The 26,367-nt window shown below is 38.5% G+C and overlaps 1 protein-coding gene across 1 annotated transcript in view; it reads right to left on the bottom strand.

The window, feature by feature from the left end:
- Positions 1-26,367, bottom strand: part of LOC131031450 (bifunctional aspartokinase/homoserine dehydrogenase 1, chloroplastic) — a 183,087-nt gene that overhangs the window by 68,297 nt on the left and 88,423 nt on the right. The window contains exons 10-13 of the mRNA XM_057962568.2: positions 17,056-17,154; positions 16,520-16,714; positions 6,352-6,434; positions 5,879-6,104 (exon numbers count right to left, since the gene is read on the bottom strand). Of these exons, the coding sequence (XP_057818551.2) occupies positions 5,879-6,104; positions 6,352-6,434; positions 16,520-16,714; positions 17,056-17,154 (603 nt within the window). The remainder of the gene's footprint in view (positions 1-5,878; positions 6,105-6,351; positions 6,435-16,519; positions 16,715-17,055; positions 17,155-26,367) is intronic.

Here is a 26,367-nt window from a genome sequence, read left to right as displayed (position 1 = left end):
TGGGCTTGCTAAGCCTCACTTGTTGAGAGTGCTTATGCCTTTAAAGAGGTTGTTGCTTAGAATCTTCCCTCTGAAAACCCCTAAGTTGTTCCTAGTTTGTGTTGGAAGGTTTGCATGTTAAAGAAATCCCACTTTTCTAGAGTGGTGCCTAAGAGATGACCTCATAGAGCGAGACCATGTCTAGAAGTGAGGCATTCTTTTGGTGAGCATGAAGGTGAGATCATCTTGCCTGTAACCTTGAGGGATGGTTTCCCCTAGCTTTTGAAGTTGCAGCTTTATGGATTAAGACCTTGATCTAAAGAGAGATCAAAAGAAGTGCAACCTTATGTTCATTAGTCTTGTGAAGAGCTAAGGTTTACTAGTATGTGTGCCTTTCCTTTGCTAAGTTACAACTAGATGGAGTTTCCTAGTAGTTATAGCAGTCCTTGTTTGCTTATGGTCAGTTGGACCATGTGGTTAGCTCTTTTCTTTAGTTGAAGTAGCAGTTGTAGGATGGAGTGTTGTGATCTCTAAGGTGCTTGCACACCTCGTGGCTGGTGTCCACTTAGCTAGTGCACCTTTAGAGATGTGTGTGTTGTTTCTTTGAAGCATAGACTTGGTGAGGGTCTAGAGGATTGGTCTTGTGAGATATGTTGTGTTTGAAGGATCGAGTACCAAGCGTACCTTATCCTTGTTTTGTGCAAGCTTCCAAGAGTAAGCCTAAACTTAGTGGTGGAGGATGTAATGCTGACCCATTTGTTTTCTTAAGATGTCTTAGTTTCGGCTTTTCTTTTCGACTATATATCAAAGGATGCATAGGTCGTGCTTGTGGTTGTTGCTTGAGTGTTATCAGATATGTTTGGACCACCCGCATGTTTCTAGATGGTATTCCTCAACATGTCAATCGTTGCTGTTTTGGTTGCATTGTGATGTATGTATGGCAATGTGCCTGGTTCCTTGTGAGGACTTCATGCATATCATTACTACTATGTTTCTTGAGATGTTTTTGGTATACTTTTTGTGATAAAATCATAGATGTCATGAATTAACGATCTCAAGATTTGGCATTTTTATTTGTTATCGTAATTTCATGATACTATGATAAATGACGATAAACCTTGTTGGATGATTTTCATGTGCTTCAGGCTTCAGCTATTACATATTGAGTAGGTATGCTTGACGTGTGCATTTATTCTCCACCTGATTATGCAAGTCTATGTTATTCCCCAATAGTGGTTAATTCCAAAATGTCACTTTGGGCTATTGGGTTGGTAGCCACTATTGCACTCAGTCAAGTGCGAGATGAGTTCTATTTTTTCCTTATTGTTTCAAATCCAAATCAATCGCATTCTAAACTCCATCTGTTGTGGATATCAATAAACCAGTAAATCCATGGTTGTTAATGCGGTTGTTTATTTCCTAATTTGCATGAAATTGTATTATAAAGAGTAAATCTTGTGTGTGAATAGTGTTTGATGCATTGGGAATCAGAAAATTGGGAAAGAAAAGAAAGGGAAAACTGCAATTTCATATGCATTAGAAATTATGTTTAAATATTGCAATTAGTTAATTGTAATCAAAAAATATTTCTTAGTTTGGACAAGTTAAATTGGATTTTTTGAATTCCGAGAAGGGAATCAAATGGTGTATCGCAATTGCCTGAAAAAGGATTAAATTGGATTATTTCAAGGTTACCGGGTCCTTCCTCTGCACCCTCCGGGTCCTGGTCCAGTTTGAACCGGATTTGGGGTGCCGGTCCGGCCCTCTGTGGGTTTGGCCAGGGTCCTGTGCACAGCTTGTGGGTTCAGCCCAGACGAACCCAAGAGAACCTAAGCTGAATTTCACCTCAAGATGTGTCCAGCCAGCGAATTTGGATGTTTTTTAAATTTTCTTTTACTTTTTTTTTAACTTTTTATTGTAAGAAATCCATTTACAGTAGCAGTAAAAATATTGTGAAAACCAAGGCATCAAGGAATAATCACCAGGTTGCTACGCTAAAAACGAAATGGAATGTCTAATATAAATCATAAACCCTTGCATATTCAATTCTCAATATCTAATGTTATCAAATTTATAAATATGCATGAATCATGTTTATCATTGTTAAGGACAGTGAATTGTGTCTACAAGAGTATCAGATAACTGACTTCAGCACTCTATCAAGTGTGTAGGGGCAGTGATCTGTAGACAATAGTGAGCAAGGGTTAGAACCATGTTAAAATCTTAGGGCCAGTTCATTACTTTAAGAATACCTTAAGCCTTATCCAAATTTTTGACACACTTCAAGGTCCTATAAAGTCAAAAACGAGCAGTATTAATATGCGTAAAGACCTTGCGATACAGCACCAAACAAAGACGGTGTATAGATAAGCTATCATGACAGTCATAGTAAACTTCAAATGATAGTGGTATCAAAAGAGAGATCATAGTGTTCTATGAAGGGCATCCATGTATCACAGTGTTCTAAGAAGAGCCATGCATATGATAGTCATCAAGTTGTTATCTATGAAATACCATTCATAGTCTATTAGGACTACAGTCTACAAAGGTCATAATCACAAATAATTGTCATGTCAAGTAAATCCAAGTCAAATGACCTACAGGAAGATGATGATATTTTTTATGACCCATATGATATTTGATCAATGATAAATGATCACTGATTGTTGACACCTGACATTATTATTTTTTAACTTTAAAGTATCATATATGTCATGAGATTTGAGTTTGACTAATATTTGACTACTAATATGGTTGTGTATTTTGCTATTTTATTTGACTATTAATAAGGTGGTGTATTTTGAACTTAATTGCTGCTGCAAATATGTGTTTATTTCTGATTTTTATATTTTTTTTTATGGATGAACCCAACCCCCTAAAAAAAATTTGCCCGAAAACGAACCCAAACTGGCAATCTTGGATTACTTTGTTTGCCTTTGGAAAAGAAATAACTTAGCCATTTGATTTTTCAGATTAGAAAGAGTCTGATAAAAATAAAAAAATAAAATAAGAAATTGAAAAAAAAAAGTGAATGAAATTAGAAAATATAAAGGGAGGTATAAAGGAAAATGACCTTTACTTTTATTCATTCCTTATTTTCTCAACAAATGCTCTTGCTCTGAAACCCTCTATAAAAATTAAAAAACTTGATGGATTCGCTTCTTGTTGGATCGCTTGGGCTGGGGATTGGATCACAAAAGGAAGGATTGTATGTGTATGTGCATTGCATCTTTGATTGGCTTTTGAATTTGGAGAAAAGTGAAAGAAAATTGATATTTTGTGAGTGGAAACTTGAGATAATTTTCCCTCATTCATCCATGCTTTGAATTATTTCTTGAAGTATTTGCCATGCTCTTGCTCTGAAACCCTCTCTAAAAATTAAAAAACTCGATGGATTTGCTTCTTGTTGGATCGCTTGGGCTGGGGATTGGATCACAAAAGGAAGGATTGCATGTGTATGTGCATTGCATCTTTGATTGGCTTTTGAATTTGGAGAAAAGTGAAAGAAAATTGATATTTTGTGAGTGGAAACTTGAGATAATTTTCCCTCAACCATCCATGCTTTGAATTATTTCTTGAAGTATTTGCCATGCTTACCCTCATGGAAGCATATGGCTTCCATTATAAATACATTCCATGCATTATTAATGGTTAAATTAATTGTTTAAAATTTTGAAAAAAGTTCATTTTGTGCCCTTGCTATGGCAATTTTTTCCCAAAATATCTGAAATGTGAATTTTATGTTAAAGTGTAGTGATGTGCATTTATGGAACCAAGGGTATCCTTAAAATTTTGAAATTTGAAGCATTCAAATCAATGGAGTTTGGAAAAAAAAATCTGGTTTAGCATTGAGAATAATTTTTAGAAATTTTGAAATTGTGAATGGTTCTAAATGAATTTTTATGTGGAAAATGAAGTCCCCTTAATAATTTTTGTTTTAGAACCTTTCGAGACCATGTTTGTTGTTGCATTGAAATCAGAGACCATGTTTGTTATTGTGCATTGAAATCAATGCCACATCCAAATAGTGTTTTAGCACAATGAACCTAGAATTTGAGGTATAAGGTGTAGGAAAGGAGTGGCTCTTCGCATCAATCTAGGCACAAAGGGGCTTGAGAATATGACAGGTGAAAATTAGCACTTGTATGGGCTTTGTAGAGCATAGAAGACATGCCTACTGTAGGAGTGTTGATCCTTATTGATTGGGTTCCTTGCAAGAAAAAGTTGACCCATACCAAACTCCACTTAGCCATCCCTTTGAGCTATTCCAATGACACTCCTTCCTTAAGACCATATGGTTCCTCAAGCTTAATGTTGTTGGACCTAGTGTCTAACAAGAGACTGTCTCTGGCCATATTGTGATTGGAAGGGACATTGTTTGCACATTTTCATGTTTGAGTTATATGATTTCTTATTGGCATGTATATGCCATCTAATGTGATTTATTCTTCGTGCTTATTGTTATGAGCACTTGTATAGGCTTGGTATGAGCATAGAAGACATCCTTGCTCTAAGAGAATTGGTCCTTGTTGGTTGGGTTCCTTGCAAGGCAAATTGATGCATACCCGACTCTGCTTAGCCATCCCTTTGAGTTATTGCCATGACACTCCTTTCCTAAACCCTATGGTTCCTCAAGCTTAACGTCGTTGGACTTGGTGTCCAACAAGAGACTATCTTTGGCCACATTGAGATTGGAAGAGACATCGTTTGAATTCATTTATCTCTGTGCTATATGATTTCTTGTTGGCATATCTATTGATGTGGTTTATTTTTTGTGCTTCCTATTGGTGATGCTAACCCTTTGAGCATGTGTATTTGTGATTTGATGATCATTTTGCTGGCCCATTATGCATTGGATGTGATCATGCTTGTTGGCCTACAAGCATTTGATTATGTTCACACTTCTTGGCCTATATGCCATGATGTTTGATCTCGTTGAATACCATGTGTATATTAGGATTGGATGTTCCTATTTCTCCGATTTGCATATGTTTCCTATTTTGATGGTGGCAGCATACATGTGGATCATTATAACTTTTATTGTCCTTTAGACCACATTGATCAATGGGACCTATCAATCATGTAAATCCCAGCAGCAAAAGTGGTCTTGAAGAAGTAATTCATATAATTTGGATAATTAGGCTTGATTAAATTAATTTTTAACTAAGTACATTGAGCACACAATAACAACCAAGGTTATTTTTTACAATCAATAAGCTAACTGGCTGCAAGACAATTTTAATAATCACTATGCTAGTGTATAGCTACTCAATAAATAAAATCGTTATTTAATTAGTCTAAAGATCTAAACCTAAATAATTAAGGTGAACAACTTTGTTGGGGAATACATTTTTATTAAAGATAAGCATTGTGAGGATTCTGTAGTATGTGCATACATAATAGTTTAAAACATGACAAAATTGGGCACTGGATTTTTATATGATATCTTTGAGGAAATAATCCTTAAGCTCTCTAACTTAAATGCAGAGCTACTCAAATTTTTCCTAATATTTTGGGAGTTGAATGAACTGAAAGAGAGGACATACTATTCAAACAAAACTTATGGTATCTTCAGTTCTACAACTCTACATGAACAATTGCACAGTAATGAATTCCATGTATATCTGCATCATGAAATATTGATGTTCCACACCAAGTCCTGTATAATTTAAGACTTATCACATACAGAAAAAAATAGCATGATATTGTCACATGTTCTATGTCCTTATCTGATACTGAGGAATAAAGCAAGCATCAAATAAATGTAACTAATATGGACCAAAAAGGCTACTCACTAAAACGTCAGAAACTCGTTCATCCTTGCTTTTAGATTTCAGGAAAATATTCTAAATGCCAAATTGTCCAAATAAGTAGATAATCCGCATCCTGTGCTACTTACTTGATCCAGTGGTCCTGAATTTGCCTTCTTGTTTGGGGTAACTATGTGCATTCCTTTTCGCAACCATTGGTAGTAATTCTTAGCAACCTCTGAATCTGCCGTACAATCTACAATGACAATATTTGGTATGAAGTTGTTGCCATGCAGATGCTGAATAAATCTTTCTAGATTAGCAGCTTCGCCTTTTTCTTTTCGAAGCTCCCTCCATGTTTGCAAATCCACGCCCCTATAAAAAACAAATTCCATCTGGATCAAACAACACGTGCTGAAAAACTATTGTAGAATATCTTCCATATACAAATACTGAGACATCAAAGCTTGGACAAGGATAATCACTCTAATTACAAACATTTAAAGTCACTTAGAAACCAAAAGATACACCACACTAAGGGAATTATATCTAGAGACATCTATGATGGTAAGAGAATAGTGAATTGTAATGGTGTGAAACAAACATATTAATCATCACTTACCGGTCACAGAGAACCATTTTTGTAGAACCAATGATCCCCATTACTCGCAAATCAATGTTAAACTCCTCCTTAAGGACAGCTGCCTGTGGATAACAAAGATCATGATGCATTAAATTCCAGTAAGAGGTTTCATCGTAATCAAATATGTACTCTACATGCATGTATATGATGAGTTCGGAGCAACTGAAAATTGCAGTTGCATGCAAATATAAACACAAAATAGAAAATAGAAATAGATTAAAACATATATCCGACTATAATAACCTCTACACATACAACATCACTCTCCAGTTTATTTATCAAGCTGCATTTAAAAAGACATATGGGAGAACAAGATTTCATCTGGGCTACTTACCAGATTTCAAAAGTTAAGTAGATTTGCAAGGGGGAAAGTTCATCAAATTTGGGATTACAGAGGACTGTTATGAACTTATGAACAGAGTTGCAGGGACATTAATACAGCATCCAAAGCAGGAATGGCTTATCTAAGGACCCCTTAAATTAAATACAATACAGCGATCATACACACACACATAGATGTGGTGTCCACTGGTTTTTCTACGACACCTTAATATAGATACAGTTGGATACATTCCGTAAAATTTTATTGTTATCTTAACTTTGACAGCACAAAAGAAGCTTCATGAAAGTATTTAAAAAAATATATTTTTGAGATTTTTTACACCTAAAAAAACTAATATAAATAATTATCAATAAACATAATATTAGTGATATTAATTAATAATTTAATAATAATAAATATCTTACGTAAAACATGAAATTAATAAGTGAAAGTAGAAATAAAATAAAAATAATAATAAATTAGCTCTTCAAATAGCAATTAAATAAATAAATAAATATACATATGTGCATATATATATGTGTGTGTGTATATATGTATATTATGTAGAATATGAAATTAATAAGTGAAAGTAGAAATAAAATGAAAGTAATAATAAATTAGCTCTTCAAATAAAAATAAATAAATAAATTTATATATATATATATATATATATATATATATATTCCAAAACTCGCCAAGACTCTCTGAATCCTGGCAACTCCCGAGCTGAGTGACCCTAGCCGAGTCTCAGGGATTCGGGACTCTCCAAGAACTCACTCTAGCCAAGACTCACTAGAAACTAGTTCTTTGCCGAGTCTTGTCGAGTCCTACCGAGTCTTGTCAAGTTTTTTGCCGAGTCCCAATTCGGGTCAGCCTTGTCGGGTCAGCACCGAGTCTGAGTCTCGTTTCCTTGATATATATATATATATATATATATATATATATATATATATATATATATATATATATGTATATATTGTTTATATATAAAATAACTTTTATCTAAACATATAGTTTATATATAATGGATAAATATGTAAGCATTTTTACTTTTATTTTATTTTTTGGGGAAGTCTGAGCTGTCCCCACGACCTAAACGGCAACCCCTTTGGGGCGAGTTGAGGCGAGACTAGTCCCCGACGATGGCGACAGCTGCCTGTAAGTCATTGCCATTGGGTGATCTAAGGTGGGAGTTGACCTCGAGACATCATGGACCAAGACTGCCCGCACTCAACCAACTACGCCACCCCTCCAAGCTATAATATAGAAGCATGTAATATGATGTCCACATCCAAATTCTAATATATATATATTGTAACTTATATATATGTATATATTGTTTATATATAAACTTTTATCTAAACATATAGTTTATATATAATGGATAAATATGTAAGTATTTTTACTTTTATTTTATTTTTTGGGGAAGTCTGAGCTGTCCCCACGACCTAAACGGCAACCCCTTTGGGGCGAGTTGAGGCGAGACTAGTCCCCGACGATGGCGACAGCTGCCTGTAAGTCATTGCCATTGGGTGATCTGAGGTGGGAGTTGAGCTCGAGACATCATGGACCAAGACTAGCCGCCCTCAACCAACTACGCCACCCCTCCAAGCTATAATATAGAAGCATGTAATATGATGTCCACATCCAAATTCTAATACAAAACAAGACATTTTTAAATTCATGTAAATTATTGCATTCATTTGTACATAAGTTTTGGCAGATTCCTACCCTTTGCCATTGATGTCAAAGGGGGAGAGAGTTGGATAGAGCAGTGAAAAATGATGCTTATTCTTAGGGGGAGTCAGTTGAGTGTACAGATTTCAGATTGTCGGATTGCTTGCAGTTTTTGGAACACTTATCATTTTTCACAGTGTTGCCATCAATGCCAAAGGGGGAGCTTGTTGGCATATGACACTATTCCGGTGATGCTCCCGTGAAGATTGGTGATTTCTGATGCATGATATTTCTTAGCAGTTGTCAATGATGGCAACTCAGCCTATTGATCTTATCCGGTATGGAGTTTGGGATATCCGGTATGAAGTTTTGGTGCAAGTTTGTCGGTGACACTCTGTGTACAGTTTTGGTAAGCAATTCTCATTTCCGGTGATGTGTTTTGGGTTTCGATGATCTGAGTTAAGTTGATTCAGTATGAGAAGCAGATTATCATGCAATCCTATCCTCTAGTGATGTCTCTTTAGCATGTTAGAAGGTCCGATATCCGGTATCCAGTATCCAACATCCGGTAGAGCAATAAAACAGGGTTATTTTCATTGTTGGTGGTGTAACATGTGGACCGGATTCTTCGAGGTAATTCCAATGGTTTTTGGTAAGTTCAAGGTAATTGGATCGACTTATGGGAAGCATGTGATCATATGTTTTGGATCCGATATATGGTTTTGTGAAGATTTGAGCCGACTTGAAGTTACACATCTCATATTTTGATATTTTGTGAAGCCGACTTCTTGGAGATTTATTTTGGTGGTGCAGATATATAAGAAGGTGATGGGTAATCTTTTTGCATATATGTTTTGAGTATGAAATTGTTTTTGGTGCGATTGAGCGCAGTTTCAGTTTCATCCTTATAAGCTCTAGGATGACGATATGGGGTAGTAATCACTGGCTTTGCTCCCTCCTCCAACTCTATACCATGCTCAAAACCTCTATCTGGTGGCACTCCAGGAGGTATATCACCAAATACTCTACCATGGCGATCCATCACTGACTGAATGTCCACATGAAACACACGGCCATCCTGGGGTGTGGGTGTTTTGGACTTAACCAAACAATGCGTAGCCCAGAGTACATCATTATGCCTGAGGATAGTCTCCATCCTGCGAGAAGTCACTTCCCTAGGTCCACCATCTGAAGCTGCCCTCAAAATCACTTTCTTCCCTCCAGACAGAAACTCCAACTGCATACGTTGGTGATCAATAATGTAACGCCCAATACCCTGTAACCACTGCATGCCCAAAACCACATCATAATCCTCTATAGGAAGCACATAAAAATCATCAGTCAAAGTATAATTCCCCATCTGAATACTAAGCTGTGGAATCCGTTTGGTGCAACCCAAAACTGCACCATCTGCCACCTTCACTCCAAAACCACCAAACTCCTCATACTGCAAGCCACGCCTCTCAACTAATTTCTAATCAATAAAGTTATGCGTAGCACCTGTGTCTACCAAGCTGGTGACCCGCTTACCCTTAAGTGTACCTTTCAACCGGAAGGCATGAAACTTAGGATAACTGGAGAGAGTAGCCATAGCTACTTTGGCTGACGCCAACGGCTCAGGGATGTCTAGCTCCAACTGTGTCTGAACCTGCTCAACATCCTCTGTATCCTCCTCAATATTAGTATCAAGAACCTCCTCATCTCCTAACTCAGAAGTCACCTCAATCAAATGAACCTTTCCTTTACCCATGCAACGGTGTCCTGGTTCCCAAGGTTCCTTGCAGGAAAAACATAACTTTTTCCTCCTCAATTCATTCCTCGTTTCCTGATTCATCCAAGGGGTTTTCACTGAAGTCCCTTCTTTGTCTTGGGACGTATTGGCCTTCTGTGCAGGCCGTGAATCTCTAAATGGTTTCTTATCTGCCTGATAAGAAGTGGGAACAGTATCTAGTCTCAATGTCACCTCAATAGCCTCCTTAAGAGTTGCTGGTTGGAAAGCACGCACTAGTCCCTTTAGCCTATCCTGCAAGCCCTCAGTGAACAACATCACACTACGTCTCTGGGGCATATCCGGTACCATCACTGCAATACGTTGGAACTCATTAATATAGGCTTCTGCATGACCGGTTTGTCTAAGGTGAGCCAACTCCCTGTAATAAAGTTCTGTATCCTTACGGTCAAACCGTGCAATGAGACGCTCAGTGAACTCAGTATAGGAGTGAACTAAGGTGTGATCCTGGGTGACCAATCCATGGTGCCACCAATCATAGGCAATCCCCTCTAAATGCAATACAGCAAACTGAATAGCCTCACGCTCAGGCATGGGCCTCAATGAAAGATATATGTCCAGCTTGTGGACCCACGCTCGTGCGCTAGTGTCTCCTGTGCCATTATATGGGGCCAATGTAATCTTCCCAGTAGCTCTATTCAAATCATAATTCTGCTGCTGCTGGTGTGGTCTATTACCACGATCTCCCCTGAACCTGGTTGTATCTCTACGCTGTGCACAATACTGGGGAAGAGGGAAAACGTCCCTAACCTCAGGGGGTAGAGCTCTCCACTCAGCTGTGGCTGCTAAAACTGACTCCTGGAACCCAACCTCCGGTGGTTCCACTTGTGCTGGTTGTTCACCTGGTATGAACTGAGGAAGCAATGGCCTATTCGTAGTAGGTGTACGATGGCGGTGCCTCCTGCTGGAATGATGGGAACTCCCAACTGAAGATTGGGACTGATGGCTGCGGTGACTACCAGCCACTGAAGGTGACCTACCACGCCTACCTCTGTGTCCATCCATATCCAAACGATCCAAGGTATCTTGTAACCTATCTAATGCCTGGACGATCCTGGGCTGAGTAGTGATAAGAGTCCTCATCATCTCTCTCTCTTCCTCATCCTGATTTCTTCTGTCGCCCACCTGTTCCTCAGCCATGACTGGATTCTGTTCTATCCCAAACTCACGCTCGTACTGAGCTCTTCTGCGTGTGTAATACCTATTTATATCCGCTCTACCCGAATGCATAGAAATAAAGTCTGATTAACCCCACAGGCTGGCAGAATACATGGCTCTGATACCACTGAAAGATCCCTGATAGATCTTTGCTGTTAACCTGCTGTAATTTTTTTATTTTTAATTTTGTTTTCCTGTTTATTTAAGTTTTTCTTACAGAACTAGACAGAAGTGCAGAAAGGGTTGTTTGTTTTTGTGTTTTTGATTGTTTAATAGCATAGGAAGGAATAGATAACAGCAAATATGAAGCAATACTGAAATAAATGAGGTATACAGCAAAAGTCAGAATTATTGCAAATCGTACCAGGCAGATTTGTCTGAATTACAAAGCCAAACAATGAATCCAATGTATTTCCCAAGCTCTCATACAAATTCAAAGTCAAACTGGAAGATGAAGAATGTTCTCCAACCCCACATACACTGGAAGTGAATACAAGCAATACCCTATACACCACGTGGTGTATTTGCTGCAAATGGCATTCCTCCAGCTGCAATGAACCACGTCTCCACTGGAAAGATGGTAGGCCACGCTGAAACCCTACTGAGAATTGATGCCTCTGTCCTTAATCACCACACACAATGCCTTATAAGTCCGGTGCCAAAGATTGCTGAGGGCTACGTCCCAGCCAATCCTAATCCTGGGGTTTGCGTCCCAGTCTAGAAATCGCTCTCCAGAGCAAATTCATACAAGTTGTCAAATATGCAAAAGATGATGATAGAATGAAGCTCCTATCCCCTTATAACCCCTCTCAATTGCAAATCGAACCCTAATTGTCTCCAGGTGGCATGGTCTAGTGGAAATGTTATAATTTCTTATTTTAAAGTGGTCATGTTACTAGAAAATGACCTTTTTCCTCATAGACAGAAATCCGCTCACTGAATTGCCCTGAGACCAAAGAGAAAGATTTAGAGAATTTCAAGATCTTTCCAACGAGCTATCACACAATAGGGTGCGCATCCAGATGAGGCCAAAAATCCCCTTATTACTCCAAAATGGCTAACAACTTAGCCTTATTTAATTATTAAACGCTAACTTAGGAAATATTAAAAATATAACCCAAATAGCCATAAAATGCCCAACTGACATTACAAACCCTAAAATCATCCTGTCACCTGTCTGTGACTGAAGTCGGAAATCAAGGATTCACTGGTAGTCTCATCCCTAAAATCTAGGGATGCTCCTAAAATTTAGGAAACAAGCCCAATCTCTCTGAAACTGAACCCAAAGAGGCATCTCATGGAGACCCAACCTTGGGCATGATCAAACCTCCTAAAAAGTAGGAACTGCCTCCTAAAAACAAGGAATGTCTCCCAACTGATCAATAACTGCTAGAATACCAAGTCTCCAACACTGAATAACCATACCGGGTCTCTGTCCAACCCTGTCAGCCTACAAGACCCCATAATAAGCTGACTCACATGTCTCTGCTAGACTGAGCTAGAGTGGGGACATGACAGTTCCCCCTTCCCCTCTTGAAGAGTCCCTCTTGAAGAGTACATATTATCTACTAACAGCATAATGATTGTGGATGAAAAGAGTAATATTTCTAATGTTAATGAAAATTTGGAAATATAAGTCCAAGGATACAATACAACAAACCTACTTTGGAACCATGTGATGAGATTGAAAACAAAGCTTGGGATCCTGGTGCACTTTCCATCAATAAAGAGTTGAGACCTAATCCAAGCTGCAAAATGATTCCTAGTGTTGTTAACATTAGCCACTCTCCAAGTAATTTACAGGAGATTGTAATTCACAACAATACCACTCACTCTTTCACTCAACAATCAAATATTGGGTGCTTAAATTTGGTTGAGAGAAGTGACATTTCAATTATAACAATGTACATAACTCCTACACGAGTTATTGTAGCCATCATTTTTCCGCCGTGATGACATCAGTCCACAACCAAGTTGTTGTTGAACCATTGCTATTTTTAAGGAAGCTAAGTGGGAGAGATCCTACCAATAACAACCCAATTTTCTCCATCACAGTGAACGGTGATCTTCACCCACATGCTAGGTCATTCGTAATGACAGTAAGTCAGAGCAATTGGGATTTTCCTCTTAACTCCTTGACGAAATATGTTAAGTTTGCGACTCTGGTTGAACCAAGTCTATCCATTAGTCGAGTCTATAACTAGCAGTGGCAACTATTTCGGTTGGAAGTTAAACAAGAAACACTTCTTAAGATTCCAAAAGAAGCAATTACAAAATCAACAATTATAATCAGAGTAGCACAGCATCTACGTTATAATTTGTCCCCAAGGTTGATTTGGAAACTTGGAATCAAGATGACCTATGAAGAGTATAGTAAAATTGCTCTTATAATGCTAAGATTTGAAGCTTTCGGAAGACAATCTTCTAAAAGAGAGTATGCAGCATGAGAATGTTCTACCTCTTGACAATTTTCAAAAGACTACTCAACAAGACTATGTTTTGCATAGATGGCACTACCAAGTTTGGGAACCAAGAATCATGGTTTAAAGAATGCTTGTGGGCAAGCTTTTTCAAGGAGGGGAGACTGTCATGTCCCTATCCAAATTCTAATACAAAACAAGACCTTGCTAAGTATTGTGTTGCTAATTTGAGAAAGCTCCTTTTATTATCTTTACAAATATAGATAGTTTACAATTCATTAAGCATTGTAAACATGAAGGATATCTGCAGATCTAAAATCAGAAGACCATTGTATCTAGATTGTGAAAAGGTCAAAATTACTTCAGTTCCATTCACAGTGATGAAAGCAATTAGGAGTATGATATCAAAGACATGCAGCGACAAAGCAATTACAGAAGAACAACAATTTATATAGAGAAACAGATTTGCTTAATTAAATCAATGACTAAAGCAATGTTGGGAAGGTGTTGACATAATAGGCCTAAAAACATAAATAAAATTGCAAAAAGGAGAGGCCGACTTGATAAAATAATAAAAATAAGCCCTCAAGAGCTCCATCTTTTAATTTTAATTTCACAAAAATTAATTTTTAAATGCGTTTTTAATAAAAATTCGATTTTTTGAGGCTCAAAATTAATTTATTAAATGCCAATTTAATTAATTTATTCAAATATTCCAAAGTTAGCAATTTGGCATCTAATGCGATTTGGAGGATATTAACGCCCAAATATGGTAAAAAATAATGAATGCCATTAACTTCGCTCTGGTCCCTTGGAGAGGGACAGGAGCGCTTTTCTCAATCTAGGCCTTGCATTCCTCATTTTCACGCTCAAACTTCATCTAGGCATTTTAAAATGGCATTTTTGATTGGAGTCTTGAGTTTAATTCACTTGATCTTTAGAAGGAACGTGCCTTAGGACATTTTCGCCTGGACCCTGGGTGAGGGACAGGAGCGCCTTTTGTATTTTTGTCCTCAATCCTTCATCTTTCATTTGTCGATTCTCATTGTGGAGTAAGCAATGATCTCTTTCACTTGTTCCATGCATGCTTAACTCGTTTTTGCAAGGCAAAATAAGCTCTACCAAGATTTTCGCCCTGGTCCTCCAGTGAAGGACAGGAGCGCTTTTTGTATTTGGCCTAGGATCATCAAGTTTTAGGAGTCAAACCTTTGTTCATCATGATTTAGAAGATCCTTTCCTATCTCGCACAACCTTGCTTTAGCATAATCTCGGAGGGAAATTGTTGATTTCATAAAAATCGCCCTGGTCCTTCAGTGAGGGACAGGAGCACTTTTGAGTCTATTGCACAAATTCTTGATCACATCGACTTCAAATTACCCTCCAGGCGTAGAATATCACATTTCACTACTTCTTGAGTCTTGGTAATAAAAATATCATTTCAAAATGCAAGGTAAATGGGCATATTCGGAGATTTCGCCTTGGTCCCTTGGTGAGGGACAGGAGCACTTTTTTACTTCATGGTATATTTCCTTGTCTTTTAAACCTTCAATCACACCTAAGGCATAAAACATCATTCGTCCTTCCCATCCAAGTCAAGTTTTGCCATAAAATATCAAACAAAGAGGAGAAACTTGAAAAAACGCCATGGTCCTTCAGTGAGGGACAGGAGCACTTTTTGTCATTTGGGTTGATTTACTCCTTTGTGGACCACTTAAATTATATTCAATGGATAAATCATGTTTTCCTTGGTCTCTTCAAATCATAAAATTGTATTGATCCTGCAAGAACAGTGCAAAATTTGAAAATCAAGCTCCGGTCCTTCAGTGAGGGACAGGAGCGCCTTTTGCCTTCTAGGCCAAAGTGCTTCACTTTTCACCATGAAATGCCTTGGCTAAGGAAGATATCATCTTGTTACACACCATGAATAAGAGTTCAAGCCCAAGAAAGGTCTAAAAATGTGTATATAAAGAAAATCGCCCTGGACCCTTGGAGAGGGACAGGAGCGCTTTTACCTTTCTAGACAAAAACTCCGTCATTTCATCGTCTTCGATCAACTCTGGATGCTCTATCATGTTCATTTCGTCCTTCACCACGCCTTTGATGTTTCAATTTGACCAAACAAGGTCAGGAATGACTCAAATAAGCCTTTTCGCCCTGGTCCCTGGGTGAGGGGCAGGAGCGCTTCGCCTTGGACCCTTGGAGAGGGACAGGAGCGCTTTTCGCTCTGGATCCTCAGTGAAGGACAGGAGCGAAATTTGACTTTTTGAACTCTCTATCAGGATAATTTTTATGGAATATAACATTTAAGTATAAGTGATATTCCATATATACTTTCAGGATGTTTGAGAGTGGTTTCAGACCTCCAGGAGCTATATTGCAAAATCTAGTTTTTTGAGGTTTTTTAGTTTCCAGACTTAGTCAAATTTCAGGATCAGGATTCTCAGACTTAGCCAAATTTCAGGATCAGGACTCACTCAAGCAGGACTTGCTATCCATGTGATCCCCTTGTCGACACTCAAAATGCAAAGGCTAACTGACAAAACCCTAAAAGACCTAGAAAACAAACCCTAAAAAAGCAAAAAGCAGGGGTCCCCATTTGCAATGGGGCGATGTGTGAAATGGTCACAACAGAAGGCTATGGCTAATTTATGAAGGTAATTGTGATGTCTCATTAACAGCGGTCAAACAAATAGCAATAAGTCCTTAGAACAAGCCAACTACATAAGATAAACTAAGAATTGCGATTAAAAACAGAATAAGGCTAGAATTTTCCAAAGATACCTGATCTCTAAGCTGATCCAGAAGAGTTCCTCCAATTAGCCCTGGCCCAATTATGCCTACAGCCAATGCTGTCTTTGAAAGATAGAACCGTGAGTGGACAGCTCTCAAGGCCTTAATTGAGTCTTCTCTCTTCACAACCACTGTGATATTGTACTCAGAGCAACCTTGGGCAATAGCCCGGATGTTGATGTTGGCCTGTAAAAAATGTCAATACAATTGTTATGAACTAAAATATATGCAATAAATGCTATTTATTTATATACAAAAAATTGGTGAGCTGAAATACTAGTTTAGTAGAGAAAACAATGTAACATCCATTGCAATATAAGCATACTCCTGGATATTTCTTTAATTTGTTAAGGTCTGCATAGAAAAGTTTGTCAAGAATTAGGAATCATAATTCTACTTCTAAACCCATTATAAGGATGAATCTCGCTTCTACGGTACTGCATTCTTTGCTTCTGTACAAAGACATCAAATATAAATGATAATTTGATGAGGGCACCTAGTGTTGCTGATTTCATAAACAGATATACCTTTGCCAGTGCATTAAAAAGAGTAGCACTAACTCCAGGTGTACTTGCCATGCGTTGCCCAACAGCTGCTAAAATGCTACAATCGTGAATAACCTCTACCTGAGGACAATATAATCAGCGATAAGTAAACACTTAAATGATAGAAATATGAAAAAATAGTAAGATATCATGAACAAAAAGCATTTAGAATGTATCCGATTATGTCTTACTAGACATGTAATAGATTAAACACAAGACCTTAATTATTTAAGATACTTAGCTATGAAGACTAAGTAAATTTTATCTTTCAATACATGCATGCACCTTTTGAGTTTTCAAATAGAGAAAAGATCGGTATAGATTTCATACTCACAATGTGTGAAACTTGGAGGAAAATCTAGACTCGAATACAATTATTGCACATAACAGGAAGAGAGATGAAAGAAATATTTGGATCAAAGTAAATTAAATATAACATTGAAAGCATCCAGATAATACACATGATTTGCAATGACCAAATCATTAGGTGATCAGACAATGAGAATAAATTAAGGGTGAACCTATACCAGAAAAGACAACTTTCTATGATATTATAAGGTACCTCTTTATTGATGGCAACTAGATTTGTATTCCCAAAATACTTGGTAATTTTTCAGAGGGACCAATGAAAAGGAGAGCCTCAATAATGATATTTTTGGCATTCTTCTATATTTAGAATATTCTTGAATTAAAGTTGTTGAAGGTAAGTTAACTATGTTTCACTTCTGTAAACTTTTTAATTCTAATTCCTGTTCAAAAAAAAAAAAGGATTTTCAAACAAGTTGTTGACACCCATTTTGCCTCCAACACAATCGTGTTGAGACAACTTGTGACCACTTTCAAGCACTTCCAACATAATCACAATAAACTTGTGCAGAAGTTCCTATCCAAGCTAAAAACTCAACATTGACCCCAAAGTTTGAATGAAAATTTCTGCAACATAAGTCTGCCCTCAACTCTAGTTACAAATTATGTGCTCAAAGAACTTACTCATAAGCTCTCACGAGATAACTTTTACGAATAAAATAGTAATAAAACATGCCCAAAAAAACACTGTATTAAAGCAATCATATCCCCATCTCTGAAAAAGAGGAAATAAAACACTTTTAAAGCAAACTAATCCTAAGACAATTAATAAAATAAAGACCTAATTATAGGCTCCTTGAAATAGCTACTATTTATAGAGACAGCTACCATATAAAGTTGTGCTTGAAAAACAAACTTATCACACTTACTAATTTTCAAAAATATTAACCAGCTTTGACTTGAAAACTTCCTTAAATCCTCTAAAACATAGCAAACTTTTTTGAAGCCTATGAAAAACCATTGAAACCCTGTGAGGGTCGAACTAATGAATATTCTACCAATGCCAACTTGACCCTCAACGTGGCAGTATACCAATCTTCCAAATTTGAAACCACAACTTTGAAACACTTTGATGCACTAAATCTTCAATGACCATAACTCAAAATTTGAAAGATGAATTCTTCTTCATTGTTCTCCATCACCTCTAAAATATGTAAAACAGAAAGGCAACCTGTTGTTACCTTTTTCACACATCGCCCCATTGCAAATGGGGACCCTCTCTTTTCCTTCTTTCTAGGGTTTTTGTTAGTGCTTGTGGCCTTCCGCTTCAGTTTTGCCAAGCCTTGCCCAGTTTTAAGCAACTCAGGTCCTAAGGATTGAAAGTTAGTTTTTGTAAACCCTGTGATTCCAAAGTATGAACACCGCCAAAGTGCTTAGAGAGGCCAAAGGGCGAAGATCACAATTGATTTGGACAAATTTGGACAACTTTCTATTTTTAGAATGTTTGTTTTTTTGCTTTTACCTATTTTTTAGGAAGTTTTGTTTTTGGCATTTTTAGCCCGATCGCCGATATGGCTATTTTTAGAAAAAAATTCCTATTTTTTAGGGATGTCTGCTTTTTGCTTTTTCAGAATGGGAATCTAGGGTTTGCACTGATACCACCGACCTGCTTCGACCAGGACCCAAAATTTCCAAGTTTTGACCTAAAAATCCAAATCCCTACATTTTAGGGGTCATATTGCTTCAGATGGTTTGCCTAAGTATGGATTTCAAATTTCAAGTTAATGTGGTTAAATTTGGTTAAAATGTGAAATTTTGAAATTTTCCAAAAAAATTCTAAGTATGGCTAATAGATAAGGTTGAGAGTCATGACAGGTGTTCAGAAAGTCCACCCAAGCAAAGGTCCGCTATGTTGGGGAGATGATCAAGGTTCGCCATGATAAGAAGCCTTCAAAGTCCGCCATAATGAAGGGAAAGCAAAAGTCCGCACATGAGGAGAGGTCATTCAAAACTCTGCCCTATGCTTTAGGTAGGGTCACCTCCAAAGTCCGCCTTGAAGAGGGATGGAGGAAGCCTTCTAAAGTCCGCCCTCCATGTTGAAGGAGATACCTTCAAACTCCGCCCTTGGTAACAAGATGTCAAAGTCCGCCATATATGTTAAAGAGGCTATGTGGGAGCCTTCATGAAAACTCCGCCATAGGAGATGAATCTAAACTCTGCCCTATGCCTTGAGAGGGTAATGAAAAACTCCACCCTATGTTGAGAAAGGCCTAAAGTCCACCTTGATGTCTCATGAAGGTCTGCCCAAGGAGAGGTCATAAAACTTCGCCCAAAATGGAGGGGCCATCGAAGTCCGCCCCATGCCTTGAGGAGATAAATCTAAAACTCCGCCCTTGGTGATAGACCAAAGTCCGCCCTTCATGATGCCTTGAAAGTCTGCCTTGGTAGCCATAACTCCACCCATGTTGAGTGTAGGAGGTGTTCAAAAGGTCCGCTCAACCATGACCAAGCTAAAGAAGCCTTCAAAGTCCGCCATGGTGGAGAGGTGTCCAAAGTCCGCCATATGTTGAGATCACTCCAAAGTCCGCCCTAGGAGATGCATGAAAGTCCGCCCAAGTTTGATAGAGAAGATGGTGGGGTCAAGAAAGTCTGCCCTCATGAGAAGTTGAAGCCCAAGCAAAGTCTGCCCCCTTGGTGATAGATCAAAGTCCACCCTTGGAGATAGTTGGAAAGTCCGCCTTGGTGAAGGTAGCATCCAAGTCCACCCTATGCCTTAGGAGAAAGGCCGCTCATGAAGAAAGTCATAAAAAGTCTGCCCAAACATGAAGATGAGCCTCCAAGTCCGCCCAAACATGAGAGTCAAACGAAGTCAATAAAATTTTGAGTGATGTCATCAAATCTTCCAAGAAAATCGAACTCTTAATCGAATTAGAAAGTTGAACAAAAAGAGATTTCAAAGATTATTAAATTGGAAAATCAAAATGGAAACTCAAAATTAAAATCGGAAAGAAGATATTTTGCAAAATCAAGAGGATTTTCGAACCGAGTTCTAAATTAGAAACTTTGGAAGATATTCTTTTATGAGCCTAGTTCGAATTAACCAACTGAAAACAAATTAGAAACTTGCATAATTGAAGGATTTTCGAACTAAAGAAGATGACAACACTTTCCCAAAATGCGAGTTAGATTTAGAAATATGAGTTGGAGGATTTTGCGTGTTTCTAATTGGGAATTCAACTTTATTTACAAATACTTCATTTGTAAGTTCATTTTTACACACCAAGAAGTTTGAAGTTCTTAAGGAGAGCATAGTAAAGTGTTGGGCAGTTTGGAGTTCATCTGGAGAAAGTTTTGATATTGCTGGTAGTTGGACGAACTTCGTAACGAAGGATTCACATATTTTTTAGTGAAACCAGCTAGTATAAGAAAGAATAGCTAATCCTTTCTGAGTGTTCTAAAGAGTTTTCCAGCCTTACTTCAATCTATTTGAAGGTAAAATTGAATTTATGATGCAGATTTGTGTATTTTCTGAGTATTTTCAGAGTTATGGAAAATGATTTTTAGTGGATTTATTTGAATTTCTAGTGGAGGAAAATCATTTTTTTGACCAAGTATAAGAAAGTTTTCGAAGTTATAACACTTGGTGTTGATTTATGATCACAATCATCCTTAGGATTGAAGAGTTGGCAAGTGAAAATCCAGTTTTTATGGCTAAGTATGAGAATAAAATGAAATTTTCAAACACTTAGCCACTCGCAGCTCCTATTTCTTCAATTCACGAATTAATTTCTAGCTTAAGCTTCATTGTTTACTTGCAGATTTTAGGCACTATGAAATTTCAAGTGGATAAAGACGCTCCTCCTAAGTCAAGGATGACTTCGAAGTGAAAACATGTTAGCGACACCAACCTCGGACACATCAATTTGAGGGAATTTAAGAAGCGGATGTTTGGTCTGGACAACCTTGTGCCTACCACAACCGCACAAAAGATGATGAAGAGTGGCATCATGCATGCTGCTGGTTTTCTCCCCACCATGCAATGCACTGAATTACTAGTTGAATGTGCTAGGCATTACAACCCCACCAGTAAAGACATTGTTGCACCTAATGGAAGAGTGTTGGCGAACATCAGTGATGAGGCCATCAGAGAGGCCTTCGAGATCCCAGAGTATCACAACACGGTGTATGTGACAAAGGACGAAGTTGATAGCATGTATCAGGACTACTTGGAGGAATATGACGCCATCGTCAACCATTCCTAGCTGGACAAGCCAAGGAAAGGCGCCTCCAAACTTCAAAGGAAGAGCTTAGTGAGAGCATACTTCAAGGAAGACATTGGAGAAATGATCGTTCTGCTGAACAGGATAATGGGAAATCCTCAAGGTGCTCCATTTGAGCCCTGGATGTATTATTTCATTAATGAAATAATGAATGGAGTAAAGATGATAGACTGGGCCTGGATGATTAGTGACAATCTGGACAGCTAGCTATGGAACCTGGAAGCAAATAGGACCTTCTTCATGAGCTCATACTTGTTTTATTCCTTGGCCAGAACCTACAGATACAGAGGTCTCACTTGCAGAGGAGAAGTAGGGAACAAAGAGAACCAGTTTCCAGTCTATGATTGCTATCCCTAGCTCCACATGGAAGAAAAGTTCCATTTTAAAAGAATGAATGATACCTTCCTCATGCACATCACGTGGACGTTGCAAGGTGGATTGCACCAGAGACTCTCTCAAGAGTCTATGGACTTCATCAGTCGATTCGAGTATTGGTATATCAAATATCCAAAGTTCACTTACCTTAGAATTCAGGGATTCTCTGGGTCTCTCTACAAGCTTCCAGCTTACCCTACCAACCGAGTTGTGTTACTCGAGGTTGTGAGGCAATTGGAGGGGTATATGGCAATTCAAAGGGATAAACAGAAGAAGACAAGAACTTCCTCTCTTACAATTGGTAATGGGCTGGAAACATGTCCATCGTCACAAGCTGCTGCGACTACTGAGAAAGAGTTGGCTTGGTATCCCCTTTATCAGTACAAGGCAAGAAGGAATTTTGATCCATTCCACAAAATAAAGAAGGTCGAAGGAATGACATTTGAACTGAGGGCTGATCTAGAAGATTATTGGGCTAACGTAGCCGATAGTTTCGAGATCAAGAAGAGAATTTGGTCGAGAATTCCTTTGAGAATGGTAAGAGCAACAGAGGTATTCAGAGTTGCTGGCCAAGTAGAGGATAGCCTTGAGCTTCAGCAGCCGGGCTTTGAAAAGATGAAGAATGAACCACTAGTTTTGATAGATTGGGCAGAGGGAGAGAAATCAGATCTAGCCGACCTCTTGAGGACGGTGGTTGAGTATTCTAGGTGGTGGGCATCTGAAAGGACAAGGCAATTAAAGTCCAAAGGTGTGGCCTTGACCTATGAATTGATGGGAGTGGATGACTCTTTGTCCTCCAATCCTTGTACCTCTGTAGGTAATGCCCGGAATCCAAAACGTGTTGGGTCTCGGAAGAGGAAGGAGTTAGTTGGAAGCTCCGTAAAGGTCACAGGAAAGAAGATTGTAGGGGAAAGAAGGGAGCCCAGCGAAGGCCAGTCCTTCCTAAGAGTCGCTTCTATCGTACCTGATCAGAATGCAGTTGAGGAGCAGGAGATGGACATATGCATAGTTAATGATGAAGTAAGAGTCCGTTCTCCTTCGATTGAGGAAGTAATGAAGGAAGTTGTCCAAAGTTCGAACAGAGAGCAAATTGAAATGCCTGCATCTCCCATAGTCTTCTTAGATGGCATAGCTGCAAACCCAAGAGGGACAGATGATGGATTTGACCAGAATACTGTAGGGCAATCAACTATCCCTGATTGGCTAAGGGAAAGAGTAAAGGCTAAGGTCCCCAAGGACGCCTATTCTGAAGAAATCACGGCAACATTTCTGGAGAAGGTGAATGAGCCAGCTATAGCTAAACAACCCAAGCCTGCCAGAAAGTTTTCTCTAATTCAGAGAGACAGTGCAAGATTCAGGACAGTCCAGATAGCGGTGCCTAAAGAAGGAAAAACTAGGGACAATGTCGCCGCAGATGATTACAAGATCACCACCATAGAGCTGGGTAAGCCCACCCAAGACCAAGAGGTCCAGTATTTCAATGACTCTTGTAACGCGCTGAAGGCAAGTTTAGCTCAGGAGAGAGAGAAGAGAAAGAAGGTTGAAGAAGAAAACCAACAGTGGAGAAAGTATGTTCCCCATCTTACCAGACCACTTAACCATGAGATCCCGGTTACCCCTCCACGGCCTCTTCAGCAGGAATCGATGAAGGATTATGAGGATACGAAGGGCTCGTTCACACAGGCAAAGGAGTGGATTTCAAATGCTTCAACACGTGCTGATATATTGGTGGAAAATTTAGTGTCAACCTCTTCGTTGGTCAGCCGTATCCAGGACCTAGCTACCAATTGGGAGGACGTGGAGGAAATTCAAGATGAAATACTTCCGCATCTAAAGGTTATCCGAGGCTTGTCGAAGAGAAGTCTATTGGATGCAGGTGTCATATAGGCCGGAGATAGGTATGACTTCAACACCTGGTATTATGCCTTGGTCACCCGGATTGAAGTTTTGAAGAAATCCGAGACCAAGTGCTTCGAGACAGAGGATAGTGTCAGGGAGATCTTGAGCAAGGTGTTTCATGTAGTGTCTGAGATCTAGAAGAAAGAGAGTATAAGGGAGAAGCATTTGTAGGCAGAGAACTTGAGAGCCAGGATTCGGTCAAGCTTCTTCAAATATTCAGGGATGATTGACAAGGGCGATCTTTCAAAGATTGCAAACTTTCTCTTCATCGATGAAAACTTTCTTGCCCAAGCGGTTGAATGGGAAAGCATCCTTGCCACATGTAACGATGATGTGGACATCATCGACTTCCAGATTAGCAGTTTGCCAAGTGTCACTATGGAGGAGGTCAGGCTTATTGTGTCCAGGTACATCGAATCTGCGAAAGAGGAAAGTGGAAGCTCACCTCAATGAGATTAGCAGCTGTACCACATGTCACTTTCTTATTCATTCAAGCTGATAGTGTTTTGGGAAACCCTAATTAGGGTTTTAGCTTTCAATCTGGACCCTTGATCACTGTTTGATCTCGGTCGTTTATTTATTTCTGAAAACTATATAAGGCTACATCCTCTCATTTGGAGAGTGTGAATGAGAAATAGGAGCCCTGGCCGGATGCATCCGACCGTCTTACATGTTTTTCTCTGTCCTATATATATATGATATGGATATAAGACGACCTTAGGAACGAACGTTTTTGATGTATTGTTGCGTAAGGTCATTTCCAAATAATATATTGCATGTGTGCTTTCTCTTAAGGCTTTGTAATCCCTATTGTTTGAATGATTTGCATGGTTTCAATTTCCTCAACACTTAGTTAAAATTAATTTAGATTTTCTTTCATTGTTGTTAATTTGAATGAAGGATTTGATAAGTGTCAATTGATGGTGTACCTCCACTCATACTTTTGGTGAATGGATGATTTCCATTTCCCCGTGCAAAGTTAGTCTGAGCCCATCCTCTGTGCATCCCAACATCTTAATCACAAGCACAATCCATTGAAGATTGCACCGGCTTTGTGTAGTTGTCCCTAGTGTGGCGAAGCAAAGTTTGGTTTCCCGAGAGCACCCAATTGATACCGTCTCCAAAGCTCGTAGGATTAGATTAGCTTTCCTGAACCCTGTCTCTTTTCTCCTTTTTGAAAGTCTAAACCCCAAAAATCAAGAAAAAAACAAAAGAGCCTAAAATTGCTAAATCCATCTAAGTCCAGCAGTTCAAGACAGTTGTTAAACGTAAGTCCCCCTTGAGATTTTCAGCATACACTACCCAAGAAGCTATTTCACTAAAGTCGCTTGTTAGCACATATAGACCTTGGAATCAGTAGTGATTTTTCAGGAGAGGATAGAATACCTTCGGGTATCCTATTCTAATTTTTGGTAGATGATAAAACAAACACCAACACAACCCTGCTGTAATAGAGAAAAAAAACACTTTGAAAATAAGAATTTGGCAGGACAGTAGCAACAAGAAATTGGAAATTGAAGGTTAGGATGTAATGTCCCCATTTTAGCAGACATGGATTTTTGGATGATTAGCCTATTATTCTAACCCTCGTAGGCTAATGGGGATGGTTAGAGGGTCTTTTGAGGCTTGTATCATCTCCAGTGTTTAGTGCTTAGCAGTTTTGGCTTTCGTTTGAGGTCTCCAGGACTCTATATGCATCACTTACTATTTATAATAAATCAAAGTTACATAAAGGGGGACCCTTTCTATTTTTAGAAAGGCAGTTGCACGTACAAAGGAAAAAATGGTTAACTTCCGGGTGCAAACAAAATTGAGAAATAATGATTATTTGGGGAGTTGTGATAAAAAATTATTAATAAATTGAACACTTTATTAATAATTAATTATAAAAAAGGCATTTAATGTTATATTATAAACTTCTTAAGATTTCATTAAGGAGGGGTCTTTGCATCATTAAAAAGGGGGCAATTGATTATTTAAGTGATGTGCCTGGGCCAAGGGGGTGAAATTAAGTTATTATGCCAATATTAAAAATGTTTAATGAGTTAAAATTGTGCTTTTTAGGAGAAATTCGACCCCCTCCATGGAGAATATATAAAAGCCTTTGGAAATCGAACCGAGGCATCATTATTGCATTTTGTCATAATGAATTTCTCTCTGCAAGCGAAAGCCAGGGTTTTCAGCATGCAAGCAGCCATTGGAGAACGAATAATCTTCAATGTGCGACCATTTGAGGGAGTGAAATATCTTCTGAATTTGGTCTACAGGAGGGCTTCACATCAGGAATCCAAATTGTGCTTAAATTGCAAGGGATTTCTTTAGGAGTACATCGATTTAAGGTGAAGAAAGTATTGAATCATTAGCAGATTCAAAATAAGAGAATTTGTCATCAATCACAGCTGCTGCAGGTCATAAAATTTCTTCTCAGCCCAGC

This window comes from Cryptomeria japonica, chromosome 10 (genome assembly GCF_030272615.1).
Source record: "Cryptomeria japonica chromosome 10, Sugi_1.0, whole genome shotgun sequence".
NCBI classification, from domain to species: domain Eukaryota; kingdom Viridiplantae; phylum Streptophyta; class Pinopsida; order Cupressales; family Cupressaceae; genus Cryptomeria; species Cryptomeria japonica.
Note: the sequence above shows the minus strand (reverse complement) of the source record. Positions and strands in the feature narration are given on the sequence as shown.